Source organism: Anolis sagrei, chromosome 4 (assembly GCF_037176765.1).
Source record: "Anolis sagrei isolate rAnoSag1 chromosome 4, rAnoSag1.mat, whole genome shotgun sequence".
Lineage (NCBI taxonomy): Eukaryota > Metazoa > Chordata > Lepidosauria > Squamata > Dactyloidae > Anolis > Anolis sagrei.
In genome coordinates, this window is record NC_090024.1 from 150900147 (window position 1) to 150918922 (window position 18776).

At 35.6% G+C, this 18776-nt stretch overlaps 1 protein-coding gene across 8 annotated transcripts in view; it reads left to right on the plus strand.

The window, feature by feature from the left end:
• Positions 1–18776, plus strand: part of ZNF644 (zinc finger protein 644) — a 59506-nt gene that overhangs the window by 31282 nt on the left and 9448 nt on the right. For 4 of the 8 annotated variants that reach the window (XM_060773903.2, XM_060773904.2, XM_060773905.2 and 1 more), the window contains 3 exons: positions 5467–8467; positions 8663–9268; positions 12001–12123. In XM_060773903.2, coding sequence (XP_060629886.2) covers positions 5503–8467; positions 8663–9268; positions 12001–12123 — 3694 coding nt within the window. In that variant the 5' untranslated portion in view covers positions 5467–5502. Of the gene's footprint in view, positions 1–5466; positions 8468–8662; positions 9269–12000; positions 12124–12850; positions 13011–18776 lie in introns of those variants that run through there. The other 4 variants (XM_060773908.2, XM_060773907.2, XM_067467775.1 and 1 more) reach the window with 3 other exon arrangements.

The following is an 18776-nucleotide window of genomic DNA, read 5'->3' on the forward strand; positions in this document are numbered from 1 at the left end:
TAAATATCTTGCCTAGAAACTAATTAATAGCTAGATGACACATTTTAGTATTGGTGTAATGTAATCTCTCTTAGATTTACTGGTAACTAATCAGGAAGCCATGTTTTGAGCTTACAGAAGAAGCCCTAGACAACAGTTCATGTTCAGGCTGTTTGGCTGACCGCATCCCCTTGCATGAACCTGCCCTGCCCGGACCCTGACATGTACTCCATTTTTCCATGTGATCTCTCTCAGATGTTTCATGTTGATGTTAAACGGCATTGGGAATAGAATAATAGAATAGAATAGTATACCATATAACAACCTGCTTGGGAAATAGAACCGCAACTATTGAAACACAGTGCTCTTGATTTCCAAATTTCCCTGACTTACCAGGAGAAGACCATAGTCAATTATATTGAATGCTGCTGAGAAATTCAGGAGTACCTGAATTTTGGTGCACCGGGATTGTGGCGCAGCTGGCTGAGTGTCAGCTGCATTAAGATCACTCTGACCAAAAGTTCATGAGTTCGAAGCCAGCCCGGGCTGGAGTGGGTGTCCAGCCATTGTGTAGCCCGTTGTCGACCTTTGCAACCCGAAAGACAGTTGCATCTGTCAAGTAGGAAAATAAGGTACCACCTTGCGTGGGAGGCTAAATTTAACTAATTTATGAGGCCATAAAGAAAGAAGACTCCGGGGAATGTGGAATGCGGAAGAACTTCATCGGTGTCGTTGATGGACGATGAAAAGCAGCAGCTCCCCCGGCGGCCAGAAAAAAAAGTTAAATAGCCTTTGTCTGTTAAATGTTGTTTGTCAAACTGGCATTGAATGTTTGCCATATATGTGTTTACTGTAATCCACCCTGAGTCCCCTGCGGGGTGAGAAGGGCGGAATATAAGAACTGTAAATAAATAAATAAATAAATAAATACCAGCAGGGACATGCTTCCCCTGCCAAATGTGGAGATCATCCATTAAGGTGACCATGGTGATTTCGATTTTGTGCCTAATTTGAAATGGGTCTAGATAAATGGTATCATCAGAGACTATCTGGAAAAAAAAACATCCTCTTGATTACCTTGCTCCCAAACAGAAAATGTTATATGGTCCTTAATTGTTGAAGATCAGGGGTCCATGGAAGATTTTTTTTTTTAAAGTAAGCATATCGCCACTTATTTTAAACAAAAGATGGAAAACATCCCCTGAGACGTGCGTTCATAATACATTGTAATTGATATCAAACTAGCTTCTTCTAGGTGACCAGCCAAGAAGAACAGTGATCAAGAGGACAAATTGTTTTCTTCATAGCCACTTGTCTACATTTGCTGTATTTGCCAACCTAAACAAATCCAGTGTAATCCTACTCATTGAATTGCTAGATGATCCATTGTCAGTATCTGCCATAATGACACATTTAAGGGCATATCTACACTGGGTTGCTGTGTATTTTCCGGGCTAACCGTATAATTCAGTTTGAAGCTATGAAGATTAAATAGAAAGAATATGGTTTATCACTTGTTATCTTTGTGGACTGTCAAATTGGAACTGCTCTCATGAGTGATTCATAGACTTGTTATTAAATTAGATGGGGGTGTATTTGTTTATTTTAACCTCTGATTAGCTCTTGATATTCAAAAACATTACAAACAAATGCTTCATTTAAATTGAAATTTCAGGTCAGTTAACTCGGCCTGATTGTATCTGAACAAAATTGTCTGTAATATAGACAAAAGCATTACATTGCATAATTCTCTAAAAATAGTATTGTCTATAACAACAACAACAACACCACCACCAACAACAACAACAAAAACAACTTTATTTTTGTATCCCACCACCAATCTCCCCGAAGGGACTCGGGGTGGCTTACATAGGGACCAAGCCCAGTCAAACACAATTAAAACATGGAGCAGTAAAACAATAAAATACATGTAAAAACATCATAAAAAGCATAATCAACATAATCAACAATCAGTAGTAATAGTAATTCATTTTAAATATTCATACATAGAGAAGTAAACCAGATTGTTATCTTTTTACAGAATTGCTGAAGCTTTTCTTACAGTCATTCTGATAATGATAATTGCATTCTCCAAGCAAATATAATATTCTTAGTTTACCACCCTGCTGTTCAGGGGGTAACCAACAAAGTTGCTTTAAATGGGAAGCGTCTGTTCTTTTTCTGAACCCCTAACACCAGAACAGATGGGTGGAACATGGAACACGAAAGGTTTTACCTCAGAGGTGGTAACAGTGAAGCCACTCATTAACACTGAATTTACCACTTCGTTAGCAACGTTGCTTCCTGTTGAGAAAAGCTAATATAGACGCTCAAATTGACTGAGCATACATTTGTCTACTTCTGTGTATAATAAGCTGGAGAAAATACAAATCTTTCGTCTGCACAAGATTATCCCAAAATCTGTAACTTAATTTCTAGTCTTAGGTTTTCAAGGATGGTATGTGAGATACTTGGACCTTACTTTTAATTTCACTAAGGATTTGATGTTGCTATTTATTAGCCTGTCATACCAATTTTTAAGCCTCTATGCATTTGATCTTCTAATTCATACTGAGTGCTGCATTATTATCATAACTATTGAATTTTGGGGACATTCTTTATAGAGATAAAATGTAATAAATATTTAAAGTGAAAATAATAAAATGGGATGTTTGTGTAATTGTTGGAGATAAGAAAGAAAATTGTATCCACTTTAAAGTAGTGCAAGGGATTGTACCCCTAAGTATTTATTATCTTGATTTTGAGTAGTTTGCAAATGTTGATTACTCTATATACTCATGTAAAAGTCTAGTTTTTCAGTCCTTTTTTAGTCTGAAAAAGCTCCCCCTGGCTTATGCTTGAGTCAAAATCATTTATTATTTTACTCTGTTGCTGTTGTTGTTGTTATTACAATTATTATTTTACTCTGTTTATGATGATGATGATGATGATGATGATTTATTTTATTCTATTGTTTTTGGAAGGATAGATAAGCACATTTACATTGAAGAAGGTTAGAATAATAGATAGACATTCTTATCTTAAATTGCAGTTTTATGTAAATATTAAAAAAACATTTAACCTACTGATGCCTCAATTAATGTAATTTTTTTGGTATCTATTTTTGTTTTGAAAATTACCAGTAGCTGCATTTCCCACATTCGGCTTATACTCAAGTCAATGTTTCCCCAGTTTTTGGTAGTAAAATTAGGATTAGAAATATGGATTTTGATATGATCAGAGGACAAGTTGAGGGTTGCTCTGTGGAGAAGGGAAAGTGGCAGCACCACCTCAGAGGGCCAGCCTCTTCTAGCCATTTCTGTTGTTATTTTCTCACCCAGGCATTCAAAAGGTCCTTTTGCCACCCAGAAAAGGGAATGATTCCTTTTCAAATAAAATGTTAGGTATAGTATTAACTCTTATCCAAAAAAAAGGAACCACCACTTTATGTGAATAAAGTGTCGAAAGGCAAAAACTGAGCCTGTTAGTAGAACATAAAACAAACACCAGCCTCTCTACTCTTGTGCCACTTTTGGCTTTTTGAATACCTGGATAGGAAAAGAGCAGTAGTGGTAGCTTTTTGGTGCTTTTCCTCATAGGAGCATTGAGAGAGAAGTGGGGCTCAGTGTTTCTTTCAGACTCCCCTAAGCTCATGCTTCCACCACTCAAGCAACAACATTTTTCTTTTTTTTATATAAGAGTTAAGGGATAGTACTTACTTTAACATGGATAAGTCAACCCACATTTTGTGAGTAAGTATTTTGACCAAAATGTCTAGACCTATACATGAATATATACAGTATTTATTTTCCTAAAACTGTATATTATATTTTGTATTTGTGTATGTGCTTCCCCGTTGTCTTTCAACTTAAGGCAACTCTGTGAATTTCATATGATTTTTTTAGTCAGGGAAGAATCAGAAGTGGTTTGCCATTTCCTTTCTATGAAATACAGCCTAACAACACCTGGTATTTGTTGACAGCCCAATTTACTTTATTATTTATTTATTTACTTTATTTATATACCGCTTTTCTCAGCCCTCAGGTGACTCAAAGCGGTGAACAACATCGATACAAAACATCACGAGACAAGTATAGGGCAATTAAAAACAATTGTAACATAAATCATTAAACATCAACCCAAGTAATAACCAGGTCTGAGCATGCTTAGCTTCAATGATCATGATGATGAATCTATATAAATAAAAATGTAATGTTCGTTTGTGGGATTGACGTAATTCAAAAACCACTGGACGAATTGACACCAAATTTGGACACAATACACCTATCAGGCCAATGTATGTCCTTCACTCAAAAAATGATTTGGTCATTTGGGAGTTGTAGTTGCTGGGATTTATAGTTCAGCTACAATCAAAGAGCATTCTGAACACCTCCACTCATGGAACTGAAGAAAACTTGGCACACAGAACTCCCACGACCAACAGAAAACACTAGAAGGGTTTGGTGGGCACTGACCTTGAGTTTGGGAGTTGTAGTTCACCTAAATTCAGAAAGCACTACAGACTCAAACAATGATGGGTCTGGACCAAACTCTACACAAATACTCAATATGCCCAAATGTGAACACTGGTGGAGTTTGGGAAAAATAGAATCTTGACATTTGGGAATTGTAGTTGCTGGGATTTATAGTTCACCTACAATCAAAGAACATTCTGAACCCCGCCAACAATGGAATTGAACCAAACTTGGCACACAGTTCTCCCATGACCAACAGAAAATACTGGAAGGGTTTGGTGGGCAATGTATTTGGTTTTGGAGTTGTAGTTCACCTACATCCAGAGAGCACTGTGGACTCAAACAATAATGGATTGGCACTAATACTAAGTATGCCCAAATGTGAACACTGGTAGAGTTTGGGGAAATAGAATCTTGACATTCGGGAGTTGTAGTTGCTGGGATTTATAGTTCACCAACAATCACAGAGCATTCTGAACCCCACCAACGACCAACCCCACCAAACCTCCCACACAGAACTCCCATGTGGGCCACAGCAACGCGTGGCAGGGGATGGCTAGTAATAATATAAAAATTCATTTGTTATCCACCTATTCTCACAGCCCGAGGCAGGGTACAACAGTTAAAATACATAACTACAATAGAAGACCATTAAAATACATATACTAAAAACACAGAATAAAGATTAAAATACCAATACAGGCAGTCTTCAAGTTACAAACATCTGACATATATGACTTCTAGTTACAAACCCAGGGACTGTATGGGCTTATAAAATGGAAATTTAAAATTCATAGTTCAAGATAGGTTGGGAACTACTGCTTTCAGGCTACTTAGAGCTATATATGATATGTTACAGGACAGTCATATATGCCTTACAGTAAATGATATTACAGTAAATGGTATTTATTTAATCCAAGTTTAAACCTGTGTGTGTGTGTGTGTGTGTGTAAACTACCTTTATTGGGAACCTAGATGGAAACTCTCATATATTTCTTTTGTTTCCTTTCAGCATAAATGTTCTTATTGGGCAGAGCAGACCAGCAATATGGATGAGCCAGAGATCAATACGGAGACTATTGGTGCTAAAGGACTGCTAGATGACAGCAGCTTCGTCTCTGAAAAGAAGAGTAGCATTCCGAAATCACCAGAAAATGAAACATCATTTCAGAAAGACCCTGTTACTCTGCCTGAAGAGCTATCAATGGACAAGTCTGAAAAGGCCTTAAGTGGAAGCCAGACATCTTTATTTATAAACACTGGTGCTCCTGTTGCTTCTAGTGAAAGCTTTCTTCTGTCTGCGGGAACTATTAATGGACCAGTTTCACACTCCACTTTAGCCAAGACTTCCATTATGAAAAAGGGCAACATTTCATTAACTACTGCACAGACTGTGGACCATCAAGCAGATTCTTGTTCATCTGCAACGGTGGTACATGATCTCCAGCTTTCCACAAAGACTTCAACCCAAAATTCAAATCAACAGCAGGCTTTGTTTTTGTTACCTGAAGCAGCACATGCTAAGAACCAGACACATTCCGTGAAAAATCTACCTCCCTCTGCATCTATTTCTTGTGACATGCAGCCGTCTATAGGAAAGAGCATCAAATCAGACAGCACTTTAGTAACTCAAGTAGATGTATGTGAGGATAGCAAAAGTTCTCTAGAAAAAGATGGTGGTAAATCATTAACAGGCACTTCCTCAGGTACAGGTGATTTCAGAACAGACAATGATGCAAAGTGGGATCCACAAAAAGATTTCATAGAATTTTTTATGACAAATGAAGAAACTGTAGATAAGTCACTTGTTGAACCTAAAGTTGGTGTACAGAAAAGGAGAAAAAGAAAGATGGATGTTAGCAAAATAACACGTTATACTGAGGACTGTTTTAATGAATCAAATTATATTCCTGACCGTTCAGATTCATTTGATATTGAGTTTTCGGAGCAGAATGAGAACTTACAAGTCATAGAATCACAGAACTATTCATTAGTTAGAGTAAAGCCTGAATCAACAGATGAGGAATTGGAAGTTGTGGATGCCATCCAACAGTTGATTTATAATCCAAGTAATACATGTGCAGATGATACTTCTCCTGATCACAGTAGCACTTTTACTTTATTAAATAAACATGAACAAGATGATTTAGAAACTCCTTCTAATTTCAGTACTGATGAGCCATCATTTTATCCCTGTACAAAGTGCAATGTGAATTTTAGGGAAAAGAAGCACCTGCACAGGCACATGATGTATCACTTGGATGGCAATAGTCACTTTCGTCATTTAAATGTTCCGAGGCCTTATGCATGTAGGGAATGTGGCCGGACCTTTCGAGACCGCAATTCCCTTCTTAAACATATGATAATTCATCAGGAAAGAAGACAGAAACTGATGGAGGAAATTCGTGAGTTGAAAGAACTTCAGGATGAGGGTAGGAGTGCACGGTTACAGTGTCCACAATGTGTATTTGGTACTAATTGTCCCAAAACCTTTGTGCAGCATGCTAAAACCCATGAGAAAGATAAAAGGTACTATTGCTGTGAAGAATGTAACTTTATGGCAGTAACAGAAAGTGAACTTGAATGTCATCGAGGCATTGCTCATGGGGCAGTAGTGAAGTGTTCATTGATTACTACAGATATATCCCAGAGAAAAGCACAGAAAAAGACGTTAGTGAAAGATTCCTATATGGAATCAGCCAAAAAGTCAGCTGACTATATGTGCAAATTATGTCCCTTTGTTACATCAGCCAGAAGCATTTTAAAAAAACACATGGAATATTTGCATCCAGCATCATGCATAGATTCTTTTGGTAGCCGTCTTAGATTAGAAAAAAGAAAAAGTCACTTCATAGATGAATCTTTACATTTTGGTAGCAGGACTAAACATTTGATCAAACAAGCATCTGCTTTTCCAAAGACCTCTCTTTTAAAACAAGATATGAAACGACCATTTGGCTCTGCATTCCAGTCAAGTAACTTTGCAAAACTTCACAGGAGACCCCCCAGGATACAGAAGGCTCGGAAAAGTGTTGCACAGTCAGCTGTAAGTGTGTATGGTCAAAACTCTGCAGACACACCTATTTTGAATAGAAATAGCACTGGCCAAAAACCTAAGTATTTACATCATGCAGGAAAGCAAAAGGCTAGTGCCAAAGCAAGCAGTAATTATTTATATAGATACAAACTTGAAAAACGTAGGGTTAAAAAACCTAGCAGCCCTTATCCTTTACACTTAAAGAAGGAAGCTGCAAAGTCTTTACCTTTATTGTCTTCAAATAATGCTCATAGTAGATTTAATATGGATTCTCTTAACTATGGTGCAAAAAGACCAAGAGTCTATAAAGATAAGCATGTAACTGTAAAAAGATTGGTTAAAAGATCCAAAAGGGAAGGCTCTGTAACTGGAGATGATTTGGACGGTTATCCAGACTTTCTACATAAAATGACTGTTGTTGTTTTGCAGAAACTTGCTGGGGAAAAAGACAGCTATGAAACGGAGGATGAAAGTTCATGGGATAATGTTGAACTGTGTGATTACACTACACCGTCTGTGGAGGATGGCTCTTACACTGATATTAATCAGGATCATGTAAACCTGTTTCCTTTATTTAAAGATAACATGGAAGAAGAAATTGGTGGTAAATCCTCTCTTAGATATGAGCAAAATGATGGATTTTATTTTGAGTATTATGAAGATGGAGAAGGTAGCAATTACCTGCATGATTTTCAAGACCCTCATAATTTGGAAAATATAGGCACAACGTTGCCTAAGCATAACTCAGTTTTTCATTGGAGTGACTTATCTCTTGAGAAAAAAAACTGTCCATATTGTCCAGCAACCTTTGAAACTGGTGTTGGATTGTCTAATCATGTGCGTGGACACCTTCACAGAGCTGGGTTAAGCTACGAAGCCCGTCATGTTGTCTCACCTGAGCAGATTGCAACAAGTGATAAAATGCAGCATTTCAAAAGAACTGTGACGGGGACCCCAGTTAAACGAGTTAGAAAAGGTAAGTTTTTTGGAGGGTGGAGTTTAATATGCAGGGTGAAGGGGGCATAGATAACAATGAACATGGCTTAACTTTACCCTGTCTGTCGCAGTAGCTTTTATTTTGAGTCTTGGTTGAAACATTAATATATCTGTTTTGAGCAGCCTGGCTCTCTAGTATATGACAAATTGATCAATCAATCATTTATCTTTGTAGCTATTGAGAAGTCAGAAAACTCTTCAGAACACACATGCCAGCTCTGCGGTGGTTGGTTTGACACTAAAATTGGATTATCTAATCATGTGCGAGGACACCTAAAAAGGCTTGGTAAAACCAAATGGGATGCACACAAATCTCCGATCTGTGTTTTAAATGAGATGATGCAAAATGAAGAAAAATATGAAAAAATCCTGAAGGCATTGAACAGTCGACGTGTTATTCCCAGACCATTTGTTGCTCAGAAACTTTCATCAAATGATGACTTTTTATCTCAAAATGTTATACCTCTTGAAGCATACCGCAATGGCCTAAAGACTGAAGATATATCGGTGTCTGCATCAGAGGAAGAAGGGCTGAGTTTCTTCAATGAATGTGATGAAGCAAAATCAGTACTCCGTGATGAAAAAAAAAATCAGTCACTTACACTGATAGAACTTTTGAAAAATAAAAGGGTAGGAGAAGAAAGAAATCCTGATATCTCTCCGCAAAAGATCCATAATCAAACTGCAAGAAAGAGGTTTGTTCAAAAATGTGTTCTTCCATTAGATGAAGACAGTCCTTTGATGTATCAGCCACAAAAAATGGATTTGACTTTGCAATCAGGTAAGAAATTTGTTTATAGTCGGTTCTACTATTTCATTACAATTACAATAACTAGAAATCATTACTGAGAATATAGATAGATAGATAGATAGATAGATAGATAGATAGATAGAGTGTTTGAGACTCTTATTGGAACTGAGAGTTTTCCTTTACAAAAGTCTAACCACATAAATAATATAAAATTAATGCTTCATGTGAACATTTTCTTAGTTTCATATATGCAGGTTGATCTTTGAATAGAAAGTAGCTTTTGCTCTGTAATGGTTAAGGATGTATCTAACCAAGATACACATAACCATACATCTAGTAAATATGGGGGCAGTCACCTAACCTTTTTATCTTTCCAATGACTATGAATGTGTATTAAATCTGTTCATATGGTTAAGATTGCTGTTTTATTTAGAGTAAGACTATAAACTCTTATCTAAATGAATGGATACCTCATTGTGTGGCCTAATCTATTCTAGGTTATATCTATTATATCAAGGTAACTGGCAGCCAGAATACATAAAAATATTTTATTAGTAATTGTAGATAAAATTAACACTAATTTTATTTTTGGACTACTTGCATCATAGTTTACAGCATAGGTTGAGAATACAATTTCGCCCCTCTATCCATGGAACTGCCACCTACGGTTTCCTTTGTCTATAAAATATGCCCTCTCTAGGCATTTTCAAGGTCTCAGAGGGACTCTAGTATTCTTGAGCCAGAAGTTCTGTTTCAGTAGGGTTCAACATGTGTGGTTTCATGTATCTCCTTCGGGTATGGGAGTTATACTGTATTCTTTATTTAGTCTTGGCTGTCATGGATTGGGGCAGTGGAAACCCTTGACAATATCCCTGTACAAATTTTGTTGTAGTAATAGTTCCTCAGTATAATTTGAATAAATGTTTTATATACTATAGTCTGATGAAAGTGCATGATCTTGATTTATATTCTGTAGTATTTTGATGGGTTTTTTTTTACTGCCAGGTTGGTATCACAATTCTGTAGCTCAGGGCTTAATTACTGAGAGTTTTACATGATCAAACAAATTGTGGAATTGACCTTTTGCTGTGTTATACCACTTCAAATTGAAGGTGTAGGATCAATTTTTAGTTTAGCTTCAAAAATTTGGTTCTCTGATTACAATCTAAAGTTATTTAATATGACACCAGATAGTGAATGGTATTTCGACTGTTGCAACTTTTATTTTTGCTTGGTGAAATACCTTGTCTTCACCAAATCCTTTCTGAGCTTACTATGAAGGACTTAAAAGATCAGTTAACATAGCATTTTTAAAAGTAGATATGCAGTATTTGGATATTTAATAAGTTCCTTTAAAATGAGAGACATCTCTTTTAAAAAGCTTATCTCTTAGACAAGTCTCATAATCTTGGGAGACAATGGTAAGCTCAATGGCTTGCTAAATGTGAGGTGTTTTGCTGTTTTGCACTAGTAATGCTTAATGTTAGCTGGCAAATCCTCTATGTTTCACAACTATAAAAACACTGCTTGCATAACAATGGTTATAAATAAACAATATGAGTTATAAATAAATTCTATGCTAATTATGATTAGCATAGGATTTGACAATCAACTCACATTGCTGCTTCAGTTATTAAAACTACTTAGGCCTGTCTCAAGCATTATTGAAATATATGAGATGTACCTTTAGCTTTAGCATCTGGATATTCTCAGTAGTATAACCCCCATATTTGCAAAACCAGTATCCACGGTTTCATTTATCCATGTCTGACAAAACATGGTCTTCTCTTGGTGTTTTCTAGTGCAACTCTTTGGAATTCTTGGGTCAGAGATCATTCACTTTAATAGGGTTCACCATTATCTACATTTCCGCAGATCCTTGCAAAATCCCCTAAAACAACTCTTTTGAACTGCTAACTGACATGATTTTAGTTTTGACAACAAAATGTTGTGCCCCCCACTAACCATTCCCCCTTCCAGTATATTATAGGAATCATGAAGAAGTTGTTCACTGCTTTCCAAGACTATATATGAAGATGGTGAAAACTTATGTGTGTGAATGGAACCAAAGTACAGAAGACATTATTGTAGTGGTTTCTTTGTATAATATAGTTTGGTATTGTTCCACTGTGTGCTCTTTTTTGTGATAACTGAGATGTTTGTTGATCATCTATTTAGCACAAAGATGTAGCAAAAATTACTTTCAGTATTGATTACGCATTCAGAGTAATGAAGATAAAAGGCACTGAATAAAATGTTTTGTCTAACAGTTGTGCAATAGTGTGCTTTACCACCTTTTTTCCCAGCCTTCATCAGTAACCTAATTTAGTATTGAGCATTTTACAGTCTTGTGGGTAAAAACACTTTAATTACCATTTTGTCAACTAGGATTCCTAATTTTCTTTATTGGGAACATGATAAGTTTGAAACTTCTCAATGGAAATATGCTATTCAAATTATAGAATTATGTTTTTTAGGATTAGGAAATAATCTGTGTACTGTGAAGATTTTCAGGAAAGAGATAATAAGTGTTAAATCCAAAGACGGTTAGGGATTTAAATCAACACCTTCCAGTTTTCTTACCAAAAATGTGTTTAGTGCTAAATGTCACATAGGAAAATAATAGCCATGAATTTGGAACATTCAGTTGCTGTGATGCAGTGAATATTCTTAGAATCTACTTTTAATACAGAATTTTTCAAAACGCTTGAGAGTTTGCTTTGAAAGATAGAACTGGATTATAGTTTTCTTTTGAATGATAGGTATGCCTGTGAAGCTTAGAACGTGTGTGCATTGCAATGCGGCGTTTACAAGTGCTGTTAGCCTGTCCAACCACTTACGCGCTTATGCACGAAAGAAGAGTGCTGGACTTTTGACTGGGACAGGTATGTTTGTTACAGATGTAAAATCAAGTCTGTCTCTATACGTTTTCCTCATCAGACTTGAAAAAATCATATTCCAATTTAATTTACATTTAAAATCCTCTGAAAGAAAAGTTGAATTTGATCAACAAAACTTAAGCAACTTGTAAACATTTGTTGCTATTGTCCATTTTTCCATGCCTGATTTTTATTTTCATTTTTTAAAAATCCAGCATTATTTTCGTGTATGCGAACAATTGAGAGCTGAATGCTCTTTGTTTTGTTTTCTGGCTAAATGCAAAAGGAGCTGCATTTTAATGAGAGATTCCCAGCTTGAAAATGAATCTGTTTTTTTCACTTATCCATCATTTTAACTCATTTCTTAGGTGAACTGAAACCAAAGTAGGCAACCCATAAACAATTACATGTAGGTTGTTTCAGTAAAAAAAAAAAAACCTCATTATTTTTCTTCCATATTTATTTTGAGTAACGTTTTTCTGTTTTGGGATTTACAGAATTAAATAGGTATAGCATAAAACACAGATACGTTTTTTTAATATATTTTATACTTTGATTTAGATTTTTACTGAACTGCAAACAAAAAATACTGCATTTCACCAATTCGTAAGGCACCATGCAATCAAAGGCACAGTCCATTTTAAAAGCTTTAATTTTGGAAAAATATAGTATAGCATTTAGAATATCCTCTGCATGCACAATAACTTTTTTTTGTTTCAATGGGGCTTTGTAGTGCAATTTTTTCCTGTGGGTTGAAGGAGGGAGTGTGAAGTAACCTGCGAGTCACCTGTCTGCATGAGTCTATAAAGTATTACATCTGTGGGTCCATTGAGGAGGCAGCGGATGCAGGAAGTACTGCTTAGCAAAAATACTGGTAAACAGTCATCAGGCTGAGGACAAAATGGTGGAAGCTGGCAGAGTCATTTGGGGCTGGGGCCCTTCCTTCTTCTCTCTTGGAAGTAAGTCCGTTTGGAAAAACGTGGATTCTAAGGTGCACACTTTATTGAAGCCCCTTAAATGAGAAAAGGCATGTCTTAGATTTACTGGAATACAGTACAAAGGAATTGCAGTAGTCCGTGTTAAGAAGGGAGGCATAATGCATAGGAGATGTTACTGTAGTTCATGGAATATTGAAGTTCATTGGGGACAAGGTAATCAAATTATATAAATAACTTTCCCCAAGTGTAAAGGTTTTAAGACTACTACACTGCCATCCAAAATAATATTCTGTGGAGCTAAGTTGGCTTAACTGTAATTGTACTGTTGAAGTGACTTGTAGTAACTACTGTTGCAAATGATGCCATTAAAAACATTATGTTATCTTGATTATTACATCACAGATGACCAAACTAGGTTGTTACTTGTGTCCTAGTTTTAAATCCTAGCTCTTGGGATAAGTCATGTTTTTAATTAGGAGTTTTAATTATTCTCAATTCTCTTAATTTTCCCACTGATTTGAGTGGCAAATTTAAGCAGTCTTGTTCTACTGTTCTGTGAGTAGAGAGGGTGATGCGGGCCTTTTAGAAGCTTCTGCAGGTTTTTCCTGCCATTTTCTAATTTAGACAAACATATTAAGATAGGTTTGAACTGCTCTTTGCCATGAAGTTCAGTGTAAGCAGAGTAGAAGGAGAAGTCTGTCTTATTGTAATGCTACTGATCTTTGATGAAATTAAAAAGATTCTGATTTTAAATTATGTTTGATTTGTTGAATGATTATTGTAAATGCCCCAATCATGATTGTATTAGCACTGTTACTAAACCTAATGAATGCAAGTGTTCATATGTTACTTGGATTTGAAACAAACCCCAAAGCTCACTTTAAATTTTTGGTCAAATGCATCCTTGATTAGCATCTTACCAGTATTTATGTGTACACTAATAAATGCCATCTAGTCAACACTGAGCTGGGTCACTGGAGTCCTTATGAGCTTGTTGTAGGTAAACTTGTTTTCAAAACTTGTTTCTGATTAATCAAGTGTTTGGGATTCCATCTCCCATTATCACTTACTATTGCCCATCATATCTGTATCAAATGGGAATTGTATTGCCATGCATCTTGAAGAGTTCCAGCTTGCTATACTTTATGTTAAGGGACTTGTAAAACACTGATTGAGCAGATCACATGACTATTGCTGGTAGGCGCTTAGAACTGTGACAGGCAAATAATACTATGCTTGTATTATGTTATGGTTAGATCAGGGGTATCAACCTCATTTTCATAGAGGGACACATCAGCAAGATGGTTGACTTTAAAGGGCTGTTCGTAATTGTAAGACTACAAATGTAACTACTCCTTAACTTATTGTTAAATAACATGAGGCACCATATCCATGTTATTAAAATACTGCATAAAATTACCTTCAGTCTAAATGTATAAAGTATATATGAAATCAAAATGAATTTTTAGACTGGGATCCCATCTTCAAGGTATCTTATTATGGATTCAAGCCTAAATACAGATATTCCAAAATCCCAAACACCTATGGTCCCAGAAATTTGAGGGATGCTCAATCTGTATTCTCTTGTGGTAAAAATGTATTGCTCTTGTGTTCAAAGGTTATCTGCTTAGTATACTACATAGTTCTTTTTCATCATTTCAGCATTATTTTTAAATGCCTTGCATTTCTAGATTTTTTTTCCTTTATATTTTTGAAGAAAATGCCATGACCACAAATTCCTTTAAGCATTTTTCTCAGTTTCTTGCCCTAGTTACATAATTGTATTCACAAATGACCTTTATTTTTATATGTGACAATTGCTGTGGGTCCTTTTGTATTTTGCATTGAAATAGAAGAAAAAAACAATCGACTGTTAAAAGTCACTGAAGTTGAAAGCAATATTTTCTCAGGGCTACATTAGCTTCTGAGCAAGACATTGGCATTTTTTACTACTCTGTATTTGCTTGTTTAGTAGCATGTAGAATGTATTTATGCCCTTTCATCTAATAGTCAGTTTAGTCTAGTGGTCAGATTCAAATGCTACAGCTAAGACAGGTGTTATAGGCCAAAATACCCGGTGTCAGGTTGGGAAACTTCACTCTTCCTTGACAACTTCCTTGACATTGCATTGCTATCTGGGGAAGTGAGGTGCAGACAGGGTGAATAAGGTCTGGTCATTCGGCATTTCTTGTATCTGTCGATTATTCTATCTTTGGCAATCATTTCAAGCTTCATGTCAAGTTTAAGACACCTTAGTGCAATTAGAGAATAACCAACTAATAGGTGCTGTTTTTTTTTACCATCTATCAACTGTGTATTTCATTTTGATAATAAAGTTTAAACTATATGAAGTTTCTTCTTAACACGAAATCTCATCTTAATGCAAACAAAACTCTTAAAACTAAAGTTCAGATTTGCCTGTGAACTTGAAAAAGTCTGCTTTTCAGTAGAGAAAAGATCTTTGCTCATTATTCAAAACAATATTTCCCACATACAAGGAAACATTTGTTTATAAAGTGCTATTGCAAGACAAGGAGTAGCAAGAACAGAATTATTCATTAAGTCCCAAATAACTTTTCATTACTTCAGTTCTGCAATGTGTTTTGCTCTTGGACTATTCATATTTCACAGTTCTGCCTTCGAAACAATGTGACGCTTCATTTTCCTCTCATAGTGAAACAGCATGTAATTCTTGAGTGCAAAAGTAATATTTGTCCACTTCAGGGGACACACTTTAGGTACTTTAAGAGCCTATTGGCAAACACATAATTTAAGTAGTATATGTTTAATATCCTTATTTTCATTTTATTGTATTTTATGGTAATAATTGCACTGTTAGCTTAAGGAGCTCTGTCTACTGCAGCTAAGTGTATTCTGGTTTTGTTTGTCCTGCATTCGTTTCAAGTGTAAAATAGGTAATTTGTTTGAGTGCCAAACCAAAAGAGTGACCACAAAATCAGATATGGAGAATATAATGAAGTTACACCTAATGTAATTAAGAATACTACAAAAAGAATTCTGGAATCAGAAGTGACCACAGTGACAAGTATTATTTACTCTGTAAATCAGTTTACACTCTGTGTAAATGTTGAAAAAATATTACTTGCATATGAAAAATTAATTCATACCCTAGATTCTTTGAAAATTCTAGACTTTGCAAACTGGATTCCATCGATGCCAATTTAAACTGCTTCTTTAAAAATCTATGTGCCTCACTATCTATGGACTTCAAATAACTGTCACACTGTTAAAACTGGCTTTTGTCTTATAAATATTTTGAAGAAAATGTCTCATCCTGTGATGGTTCTCTGGCAACTTATCAGTTCGATATATTTAGGGTTGGCTTCACTTATTCTCTCAGATCTATATCTCTTGAGTTCTTCCCTTGTGTCTTCACTTAAACTTTGCTGTGCCTCTTAGAATTTCTTCTCTAACATTCATGCATTTACCCTTCGATTTTCCTGCACTTTTCATGTTATGTCTTTATAACTTTGATGCCTTCAAGCAAGAAGCACTACTTGCTTCCAGTTACCTCAGCTTCTGTGGGCTGTAGTCTTAGCATTTTAATTTCTGGTTTGATGTAATGAGAGAGATTGAGACCAGGTGGCAGATATTAACACTTTTTCAGTCACTCAAACAAACAAAAAACAATCCTTGTTTCATATATACTCTGTTTAGATAATGATCTGCTTTTCTGTCATATGTCTTGTAGACGGGCATGGAAAAATTAAGCAAATACAGTATGCATATCCTTCACTGGTATTTTTTTATAGTATTCCATGAGATACTGATAAATATTCTGTTTTCCCATTGTGTCACATTCATAGATAAATCAGAGTTCTTAATTTTGGAGTACAGTAAATCATATTGAAGGTTATAGATTGGTGTATAAATTTGCACCTTTCTGCTGATTTATCTGTGAAGTCTGTTAAATAGTCACATATATTCCAAGTAACGCATCTAATACTGTAGCTTAAATGCTAAGATAAGTTAATTGAAGAAAAATCATGGAAATAAAGTTTATGGCCCCTTCTTCATTCTCTGACAGGGAGTTTTCCTCATCTCCAAAAGTTCACCTGAATAGTTCTGAGGAAGAGAGGAATTGGCCCAATAACTTATTTCAAGTGATTTTATTTTCATGGAGGACTCTACTATTTAAGTAATACCCAATGCACACAGAAATAAATATACTTTGTGTGTTGAGCACCCCGGATTGGAGATTAAGCAGCTCCAAATCATACACACACCTCCAAGCAGTATCCTTTGGATGTCATATTAACATATCTGGCCTCTTTGTTTGGGTGAGGACACTGTCAGGCATGCAGCCCATGCCTACCAGGTGTGATATGACCCATTTTTCCTGGAAGAGGCAGAAATTTAGCCTGGGGCAGCATTGTATGAGGTTCCAGATGTCACAGCTGCATCACCGACAGTATCCCAACATATATCCCTGACATTGTTATGGTGCTATTCGAAATGTTTGCAGTATATTTGCATTATAGGAACAGTTGATAGTGCAAAATCAGTGGAGTAAAGTATAATCTGTTTCCAAGAAGGTTATGGTCCTACTATACTGCTTGCTTTCAAACAGTCCAGTACAGACATAATATGTAATGATGATTATGTATTCTTCACAGAGTTATAAACAGAACTGTCTAGGTTTCCAGTGGCAGTTTTTTCATAAAATGGATACATGACCATGACTATGTTTATGTCTCACAGAAGTCTGATTATCAAACAGATATAAATGGATATGCATTGGTGCTGTATCAATGATGGCTTCTTAAATAACTTTTTAAAAGAAAATACGTACTTTGCATAATCACTTCCATATTTATTTAATCTATATGTTATGTTATAGAAATTCATACTATACTCATATTAAACATGTATTCTACATGTTTTCTGTCAATGTGTTCTTCTAAAACAATAAATATGCATTTACCTATGTAGTTACTTATGATAATAGGAGGATTTCATATTATATTGTGGACATGCACTCTGCTTGTTTTCTGACTGTATGTTCAATTTTAATTTGTCATCAAATTGAATAATGGCATTAAGAGTCAGCAATTCAAAAATATGTTTTCTCAGTGCACTTTGTTATCCCAAAGTGCCTGATTGGGCCAGATATCTTGGCTTTACTGTGCTTCGTGAGATCCTATCAGGTTCTAACTTGTCCTAAGCAAACATATTATCTTATCATTTTCATCTGCTTTTTTATCATTCATTGTTGTAATGGAAAATCTGCAAATAGTTTACTAATCGTATTTTGGACATGCTTACATTTGGTAGTACTTAAGAAATGGCAGTGGTTTTTCCAGTTATTGCCTCTCTTTATTTTAATGAATACCCTCCCCCCTATTAGCTGTGATTGTGTAGGTGGGTTTTTTATTTTACAAGAGAAAAGCTAGTTTAAAAATATTTAAATCCCAATTTTCTGCAAGTCTGAATGATGACATACAAAAAAGTGCATACTCCATTTGCACAGTGACTATGGGAAATCCATCCCTCTTGTATTGTGTAGCCCCATGGCTGGAGCAGCTTCTCTTGGGCAAGTAGATAACTGTTGGGTTACATGACCCTTCCCTATACTTACGGCACTGAAATGGACTTACAAGTGATAATTCAAATGATGTTATATTTTTACAATTAGACATTTAGTAAATGAATGATTTATTTTTAATAAATAAAGTAAACAGTTACAATCATAAATAGGCA